This window comes from Aulostomus chinensis, chromosome 12 (genome assembly GCF_037954235.1).
Source record: "Aulostomus chinensis isolate RoL2024-O1b breed Wild chromosome 12, RoL_Achi_v1.0, whole genome shotgun sequence".
NCBI lineage: Eukaryota > Metazoa > Chordata > Actinopteri > Syngnathiformes > Aulostomidae > Aulostomus > Aulostomus chinensis.
The window spans coordinates 19395722-19405817 of NC_141331.1; the positions used below are offsets into that span (position 1 = coordinate 19395722).

A 10096-nucleotide genomic window follows, 5' to 3' on the forward strand; every position below is an offset into this window, starting at 1 on the left:
GTGTCTTTTCTTCACCAACATTTCAACATTTTCTTGCAGTCACATTAAAATCAACAGTACAGCGGTGGTCATGCTTTATGTGTATCAGTTATCATGTTTTCTGAGTATTACTTACACATTTGCAACAATTTACCAAGGTGGGGGGAAAAAAATTAGTTACTTTTGGGTTTATGTTTGTATATTCATTATTTCACTACATATTTTCTTTATTTGCTGGGGTTCCTGGTTGTGTGCTACTAAAAAAATGAATAAAATAAACCAGCAAAAGTGGATTCAGGGCCTATCTGTAGGACAGGGCAACAAGATTACACTAGAGGGCACTCGGACTCAGCCAAACCCAAAGTAAAAAAAGAAAGAAAGAAAGAAAAAAAAGAGCCATTTTTCGCTATGTCAAATGAATCTTCTCTTAAATGCAATGGATTCTTACTCCGCCCATGCGACAGCTCTCCATCAAGTTTGTTGAAATTGAGTTGCTCAACTTGAGAGTAACCCTCCTGACAGTCGGACAAATACTTCTGAAAAACAAGACCTCCTTGGGTTAGGGTTAAATAATAACACACGACTTACTTGATATTTCAGTGGTTCAAATTCCAGAACAAATATTTAACAAACCAGGAAAAAGTGTTTCCAATGGAACTGCATCAGACAGCTCTCAAGAGTCCTTCAACAAATATTGAACAAGATTTGGAAATCTCTCCTCGAAAGAAGTCTCCTCTCCACATGCATTCTGCTGCACCACCATCCACTAACTTCAGTCAGCATTCGAGCAATGACCCTTAAGGTTCTCAAACAATACTTGCATAAGTCAAAATAACTTCATAATATTCATGAATTGTGGCTGCATCCCAGTTATGGTACAGGCCATCATTACTGCAGTGAGTTCATCTCTGAGGAGGGGGCACTGCAGCTCCAGGCATTAAAACATGTGCATCTTTGGAAAAGTCACAGTACAGAGAGAGAATTTTCTGACGTCTCAAGAACCTGACAAATATGTTGTCCGCAATGTGTCAGGATGTGTGAGTTGGTAAATGAAGCAGTGCTTTTAAACGTGTCTCTCATTTGAACCAATGGTAACACACCATGCAAGTTGCTGGCCAAACCAGGTCCTTGCTGCAGGGCACGTGGAAGGGAGGAGCTGGTGACTGAACAAGCAAACTTGAAGGCAAAATTTGTTTAATGCACAACTGCTGTTCACAGACATGGAAGAGGGCCCTGAGGTATTAGAATTAACATGCTGCTGAATTGTTGTTTGCCCACATGATGATGATTCTGGTTGTGCAAACATCAGATGGAAAATCTAAATATTGGAAAGTTATTTCTTTCTCTAAAATTCAAACTGCTGACACAGCTGATAGAGAAACTTATGCTTCTGTCAGGACAGAACCACACAGTTATCTTTCACATTAGAGTTTTGACAATGCTTTGATACAAGGCCATCAAATGTGGACAAAGAGAAATCAAACTTGACCATTTTGCTGATATGCAAATCAGGTAATTTAGATGATAATAGCTTCCCTTCGTCTGCACATTCTGCAGTTCGATATAAACCACAACACAACTGCAGCTGGGTGGCAGGCAACATTATCAGTAAAGATGGGGAAGGTAAAGAGCACTTTTTAAAAAGATTTGCTAGATCATAATGGGAAATGAATGAAAACTGTTTTTTTTCTCCAAATCTTTTGGCAGTTTGTGATCTAGCTTGGCATGAAGGGACGGCATTTCTTGTATCGTTGCCAAAGTTAGGTGCCAGGACTCATCTTTGTTTCCTTCCATCCAGATTATGTTCTTTGAAGATGCGAATTACGAGGGCCGAACCTATGAGTGCAGTGGTGACTGCCTTGACCTGAGCTCTTACTTCAACCGCTGCAACTCAATCAAAGTGGAGAGCGGCTGCTGGGTGTTATACGAGCATCCCAACTACACTGGTTACCAGTATATCCTGAGCCCTGGGGAGTACCCAGACCACTTCACCTGGATGGGATTTAATGATAGCATTAAATCATGTCGCTCTATCAAGAATGTAAGCTTTTAGAAAGTATAGTCAGCTAGAAAAAAACAATTACTGTGTGATTTTGTTATGACACCAGTTCCAGTGTGGTGTAATAAATGTGCACTAGATTTCATGTCAGATAGTGGCATGAAATTTGGCATGAAATTCTGTGACTTAGGGGACATAACAAGAATTTTCTTGAACATTTCTGGGTTAATTTTGTGCAGGAGGTTTTCCAACTCCAGTGAAATGCCAGCGAGTGCTCCAACCAAGCAGTAATCTGTCAAAAGCCAACAGACAAAAAGGAGAGATAAAAGGCTCATGATTTGGCAGGAGGATGCATTATATCCATGCACATCCTTTATTGAAGGATACTAGGAAAACAGCCAAGAAGCACATTTGTAGATGTGACCTTAATAACGAACAGACAGGTTGATAAATTGCCATACTCTATACTAATGTAAGTTTTTTGTCATTATCTGGCTCTTTTAAGGTGTATGGAAAGTCCTGGAAGATCAGATTCTACGATAAGCAGGATTTCAGCGGTCAGGCTGCAGAGTGTGTTGAAGATTGTCCGTCAGTTTATGAGGCCTTCAAGTTTGGGGAGTTCCACTCTTGTATGGTGATGGATGGTGCATGGGTCCTGTACGAGCAGCCCAACTACCATGGACGCCAGTACTTCCTGGAACGTGGCAAGTACCACAATTATACAGACTGGGGCGCCACCTCTCCGGCAGTGGGATCGTTCCGCATGATCACAAATTTCTAGAATAGCAATGACAACCATGCAGGGTTCAACAACCCTTAAAAAATCCTGATGTGACTGAGGCTGAATCCCAAATCATTCACTCATCCACCACTCCCTACTCTATCTAGGTAGTTCTATATAGAGGCAAGCTGATGAATGCTTTTAGACACTATTTGGGTCATTTTATCTGCACTCTTAATGACATAGTTACGGTAGCACAATTAAAATATCCCTGTTTCAGAATGGTTCGCGTAATGGACATTTTGAAAGTTTGAAATATAACACCATCCATAATCAATGCAATTTTGTGAAAAATGCATTGACTGTATCTTCCCAAATAAATAAAGAAATGCAAATTGACTGTTGGTGCTTGTATGGTGATGCTTCATTAAAATCATGGATTGAAAAAGTGGAGAGCCTTCACATACGTCCATCAAGATATGTTGACAGACAAGCACATGGAAAGGGATCTCAGCCAAATTTGATGTAAAAAAAATCCAAAATGGAATGGGTTCTCCCTTGAAAGGCATTCTAACACATACACACTGCTCACATAATCTCATTGGTGGTGTAGCAAAAATAAAAGCTGAGTCAAATCTTAATTGGTAGAGTTACAACGTGTGCACTATTATTCAAGATGCATTGTGGGATGTTTTGAGTTCATTATATAGACTATAATAAACTGAAGTAATCAATCAATCTATCAATTAATCAGTCAAGGTACTTTTTCCTCCTAGATTTCACAAGAGAGATAACAGAAGGTATACTGGAAAGGAATCTTGAGTATTAAGTATTAATTTGAGTGAGTTGAGTTGTGAGGAGGGTATTAGACAGCAGAAACTGAAACTTGATTTTACAGTCTTATGTGATAAAAGTTCTAAATCCCTCAAACATATCTCAGCTGTCTTGCGTTCTCGAATAAATAAAGTGTATTTTTCTCACCTCAATACATTCTCTATTTTCTCTTTTGTTTGTTTTCTCATGTCTTGGACACCATTTACAACTAAAATGAAAATGTGTTATCTATCAGTACATGTCTAAATAAGCTGAGATCAGACCTGCCTAGTTGAATCTAGATGTTAGATGGTCCAGGTGGTCTTTCTCTCACAATAGTGAGATCTTAGCTGGAAGTAAACACAAAGCATACAACGTGCTGGCATTTACACATTTACTTTTGACAATACAACCGAGCTGTAGAAGGATTTCAAAATGGAAAACTGACTTACTGAGAGACATCAGGAAACAAGATCATAATCGGGTTTATGGGGTGAAAGTTATGTCTTAGTAAGTCAGGACAGTTCCTACTGAAAAAAGTCAATTGATGAAGTCTGTTTACAAAAACAACAACAACAACAACAACAAAAAACCCAAGGTGGCTGCAAAGGGAATGCAAAATAAAACATCTAAGGCCATAATGCTAACTGAGAGCTGATACTCCTCCTCAGAATCATAATCAGGTTTTCCTCTGAACGACAGGGATGCAAGAAGCCATTTACTGAAGCAATAAGTGGAATATAAAACAACGATACACCAGTAGCCCAGGAAAGTCAAATGTTATCACTCTATGCAGATGATGTTGTTGTTTACACTACCTCTCCTGAAGCCTTAATCCCAGTGCTAATGAAATTAATAAATCCGTATTAATTAAATGTGAGTTAATCTGTACTGTTACACAATTAACATCATCTTTTATTGCCAAAGGGATGGCAATAATTGAAAGAAGAGTGTAAGTGAATCAACACAGAGAAGAGAGAAACATGATCATTGATATGGACAAAATGTAGAAATGGTTGTGGTTCTTAAAACATCTAATCTACTGTGGTCACCAGTTCCTGCTGGAGAAAGGGCATCCCAACTCTGAAAACATTTATCAGACAGCAAAGTCCAACTGCATGGAGTGTACCATATAAGCCTCAGTAGCAGTTGCACAAAATAGAATTTTCTTGGATCAGTGAATAATTTGTTGAATTTCTGTAATTTTCATCTCAAAATAGTGTATGTTTTTTTCTGTATGTTATATGTTATGACGATATATGATTCAAACTTATTACCAGCATACTGGTGTGCCACTCCTGTTTTGGAGTCATATCCCAATTTTTAGTGGTTGAAATACGTATGTATGACTTCTTCAAATGCCAAACACGATGCCTCATCATGATTCTATACAGGCTTTGTTCTTTACAAGACTTTGTTCCCCCTATGAACAAATCCATCCATCCATCCATCCATCCATCCATCCATCCATCCATTTTCTACCTCTTATCCTGTTAGGGGTTCTGGGGAGGCTGGAGCCTATCCCAGCCTTTGGACATGAGCTAGGGTTCACCCTGGACAAGTCGCCAGTCCATCACAGGGCCAACACATAGAGACAGACAACCACTGACACTCACAGCCACACCTACGGTCAATTTAGAGTATCAATCAGCCTCGTCCCCTCTTGATGTCTTTGGACTGTTGGAGGAAGCTGGAGTACCAGAGAGAACCCACACAGGAACAGGGAGAACATGCAGACTCCACACAGAAAGATCCTGTGCCCGAGCCGGGACTTGAACCCGGAACCTTCTTGCTGTGAGGCGACAGCGCTAACCACTGCACGACCATGCTGCCCCACAATGCACAAATTCTCCCTCTAATTCAAAGGATGAGTCTTGCAACACCCTCATGCATAGTTAGTGTTAGGCTGACAACTGATGGAACAGACTTTGTCAGCAGACCTGTAAGGTGTCACAACCTACCAGTGATGCATGCTAGAAGAGGACCAATGTACCTCTCAAAATGGCAGTTGAACAAAAACAACCATCTGGCAAATTTCCCCATCATGTGCGTGCATGTAGCACTATTTGACTTTGATGTTAGTTTTTGGAGAAGGGTAAAGTTCATTTGGTGACAGAAAACAAGAGTGGCACGCAACCACTGTGAGGGGTTATCAAAAATGCGAGCAATCTATTTTTAACCATCATTAGAATAGCAGGCAATAATATGAGGTGGTATCTGGCAGTGGAACATGAGTGTCATCCTGTTTATAATTTCCAGAAGCAGGCAGAACAGCAGCAGCATACCAAGAATCGACGTACCAATCTACAAATGGCACTAGAACAAGAGTCGCTCGCAATGGCAGGATCAGCTATTGTGCAGATATACAACAAATGCTGAGGCAATTAAAATCACAATGATGCCCTTGGCAGTGCATATCAGTGAGCCCACTACTACTGTGTATATATAAATCTGGTCCAGGTCTGTTGAGAATATTGTGCATGTGAATTGTGTGATAAATTAACTATTACCAAAAGTCGGAGTGAGGCCCAAACATGGACCGTGTTGGAAAGGTAGGCAAAAAGACAAGCCGATAATACCTGTACAGTGTACTATCTAATTTGTTAAACATTTATTTTACATTCAGCTAATGTCTAAATATACAATTTCAAGGCTAAGTACTCAGAATTACAAAATCTATGAAAATTAGCAGTAGCTGTAAATTCTTATGTTTTCTGCTCTGCATTGGACCTGTGTTCAGTTGCATTTTCCATATTACTGCTGGCAACTTTCATCAAATGCATGTTAGAAAAATGTTGCACATGACTAAAACTAATCTAAACAGATATTACATTTCAGGTGAAAATGAAAATCAGGTTGGCATTAAAGTCTAACGTTGGTCTAACATCAGACTCTAAGGACTTCAAACCAACAACAATAGAAAATCTCTGCTAAAAGAATATTTTGGCTGGTTAATACCTCAAACCCATAAAATATCAATGCCATCACTATTCTGATTGATGCTGTTGTTAGATTTGGATTTTGAATGCACATGTGATATCCTCCATCCTTCAATTTTTGTTTCTACAGATAATCTTTTATGAAGACAGGAACTTTCAAGGTCAGTATTATGAGTGCAACAGTGACTGTCCTGAGCTGAACACTCACTTCAGCCATTGCAACTCTGTTCGTGTGGAGAGCGGGGCCTGGGTTCTCTACGAGAGACCCAACTACCTGGGCTACCAGTACATCCTGACCAGGGGCGAGTACCCTGACTACCAGCGCTGGATGGGCTACAATGACAGCATCAGGTCCTGTCGCTTTATTCGAAATGTAAGTTCAGAAGCTTTTTATAAATGTGTATTTAATATTGCTGATAAGGAAAGTGACTCAAAGAAGTGGAAATGTCATGTTAACCTGATTTTTCCTCAAACTAAAGCGCTTTTGTTCCTTTTTATTAGAAACTTAGCCAATAAACTCTACCTCTATCTTTGTTCTTCCTTGTCCTGGAGAGACCTTTGCATGATCAGGCACAGAACACTGAATATTCAGTGAGAGGAAGGACACTGCCCAGGGATGGCTTACTGCTGAATTCTGTGGTGTCTTGTCACTAGAATTTTGCAAACGAAAAAAATCCCCTTGGGCATATTAACATTATGCTAATTAGGTTTCCTTAGGCAACATTAGCAGATAATGTGCTTGGTTAGCAGACTAACATTTGTGATATTGTGGGGAGTAGGTCAACACCAGTTCCCTCACGAAGGTGGGATACTTTAATGCCCCCAAGTGTTGTCTTAAAGTCTGAGATGACCATGCCACTGGAGTAAAAGCAGTTTAATGGATACTTGTTTGATATTCTGTGACTGTACAGGCAATTTCACACATGTTATTGTGCTCAAGACAGTGCTGTATGTTCAAAACGTATTAGAAATGTAGGGAGATTACAAACTTTCAATTTTCAGGACCCTCGGAGTTGTTGCCTAAATTTATGTACCAACTGCTCTCCGAATCAAACAGCCTTGTATTTCACCATTGGTGAAGAGATTAAAAGCGATGGTCTGATCTTTGTTTTGCAGACCTCTGGCGTGTTCAGAATTCGTGTCTTTGAGCGTCCCGACTTCAATGGTCAGATGCTGGAGTGCACTGAAGATGTGACCCAGCTGGCCGAGCGCTGGCACCTCTGGGAGGTCCACTCCGCGCGTGTGTTGGACGGCGCCTGGGTCTTCTACGAGCTCCCCAACTACAGAGGACGTCAGTACCTACTGGAGAAGGGAGACTATCGCCGCTTCACTGAATGGGCAGCCATGAATGCCACTGTGGGGTCTTTCCGCCGTGTCTATGAGTATTAGATCATCACTCCCTTCAATATGCATTATGCATTAATAAAACATTTTGCTTAATGACAATGTAATCCAGTTGTATTCTTTCCACTCTTAGCAAATTAGAAATTTCATAAAAAAAAACAAATCACTTCATTGTTTATAATATTACTGTGAGGAAGTCTGAGCTGATGAAAATAAAAAGCAGAAACCAAACTTGCAACTCTGGAATTGACAGAATTTATAGAAGATACTGTATATTTTAAATGATATGTACTGACACTGCATCTTTTGTTGAAAATATTATTTTCATAGTGCATTTTTTTGTGTTTTATGATCAATCACATGGTGATAAGGCAAAAATGTGACAAAAATCTCTGACAAAAGACTTTCACTAGATTCTCAGAAATGATCAAAACGGTACAGTTTTTCTGCAGTATCAGGGTCAATAAGATCAAGAGAACAGTTGCTGTAATAGAGCATGATTTGCTTTTAATATTTGTGTGCTTACGGAGAGGCGCAAATGTGCTGATATTTAAGAGGACAAACACAAACAGAGAAAACAACATATTAAGGAAGCAACGTTACCAATTTTACGAAAGAAAGGAAGTGCGCTAGAATTACACACAGCACAATCAAATACAGAAACACCTAAAAACACTTCTATTCAGGAAAAACATGCAAGGTGAAAAACAAACACATCACATGACGATAAGGGGAGGGACTCGAAATATTCATGTTTTTTTTTTGCTGAACTTGTCTTTCTGCTTCTAAAATCCAATTCTCTCATCTGGTGTCTTATCTCTGTCTTGGTTCATAAACTTCTGCCCCTGTTTGTTTAATTTGATTGAGCTGTTTTATTTAATGTGCTTATGTTTCCTTTGTTTGCATTTATCTTCTTAAATTGCAGTATATTCCCATCTGTGCCAATTACTGACTTGAACTGACTTTTGCAATCAATCTGTGGATATCCCTTTTAGCATCCATCCATTTTCTACTGCTTATCTTGTTGGTAGGGGGAGGGGGAGCCTATCCCAGCTGCAATTGGGCAAGAGATGGGATACGCCCTGGACATGTCGCAGGGCCAAATAACCTCATTCCCTCGAGCATGACTTTGGAATGTGGGAGGAAGCCGGAGTAACCGGAGAGAACCCGCGCAGGCACAGGGTCAACATGCAATGTCCAAACAGAAAGACCCAGCTCTCAAGCCGGTACTCGAACCAGGAACCTTCTTGTTGTGAGGCAACAGTGCTCACCACTGCACCACCGTGCTGCCTCATCCCTTTGACCATTTCATCTGTTAATAAAGTATATTCAGGGTTAGATGTGGCACAACACGATCAGGGACCAAGTTGCAGCTTCTGTATTTGTAAATCCGGCATTCACATTTTTTTCTTCCGATAAAACTGATAAATCTCAAAAATAAAAAAAAACCTGTTTAAAACCTCTCCTTCTGTCTTACATCACAAATTTGTTTTGTCTTTTGATTTCACACACAACAGATCTTACTGAAGAGCCCATATGACCCCCTTACACTGTTATTGCACTATTAATTTACTGAAATATCTCCTCACAGTAGATTGATTATTTAATAATGTATTCATTTTTTTTTTCTATCATGACAGTTCTTTTAGGTAGTCCCCTGTGAATTCTATAATTGTCTACCTTCTGAAATTAACTGTCTAAGTCATGTATTGACAAATATTTTCTTTTTTGCCTAAAACAGCTCCATGTGATGTTTTTTTGTGTTTTCCGATAAACTTAAAAAAAAATGACTCAGGCGATTATTTTAAGAAGGCGACGAAATATCACTGGTCTCTTTTCTTAACTTCCGAGTCGAGTCACATCGCTTCAGTATTCCGAGGATATGGATTTGCAAAGTAATGATGGTGACTAATCCAATCATTACTACCAACTGGTTGTGACCATTCTTGTTTTGATGATGGCGATGGAGACGTTTGTTGAAATGAATACACATTAAGCCACTTACTGATTCCATTGCACTGACTGGGCTCTTAAATACAACATGACATACAAAGATGTCTGTAAACAAAGACTGAACAAAAGTAAAATACCACTGAAGCATGTACCGATAAAATAAAACTAATCTAGCTCTAATGTCTCACATAATGAGTTAATAGTTACTGTGCACTGACGCTGTAAAATAACCTAAATTTTGTGTTGTGGGCCTGGCGTGATCTTGTTGTTTATTGCACTGCCAAACCCAAACAAACAACGCATTCTCTGTGACTTGATATTGATAATCAAGGTATTAATCGCATTAAG

At 39.5% G+C, this 10096-nt stretch overlaps 2 protein-coding genes across 2 annotated transcripts; both read left to right on the top strand.

Annotated features, from left to right (window-relative positions):
* The first annotated feature begins 1581 nt into the window (after positions 1-1581).
* Positions 1582-3470, top strand: LOC147252423 (gamma-crystallin M2-like). Its single transcript, XM_086220743.1, has 3 exons — positions 1582-1602; positions 1778-2020; positions 2484-3470. Exons 1-3 carry the CDS (start codon positions 1594-1596, stop codon positions 2757-2759), a joined length of 528 nt encoding a protein of 175 aa, XP_086076869.1. The 5' UTR covers positions 1582-1593; the 3' UTR covers positions 2760-3470.
* Positions 3471-5993: 2523 nt separating this feature from the next.
* On the top strand, positions 5994-7874 carry LOC147252424 (gamma-crystallin B-like). Its single transcript, XM_086220742.1, has 3 exons — positions 5994-6064; positions 6582-6824; positions 7568-7874. The coding sequence occupies exons 1-3, from the start codon at positions 6047-6049 to the stop codon at positions 7838-7840; spliced, it is 534 nt and encodes a 177-aa protein (XP_086076868.1). The 5' UTR covers positions 5994-6046; the 3' UTR covers positions 7841-7874.
* Positions 7875-10096: the final 2222 nt, after the last annotated feature.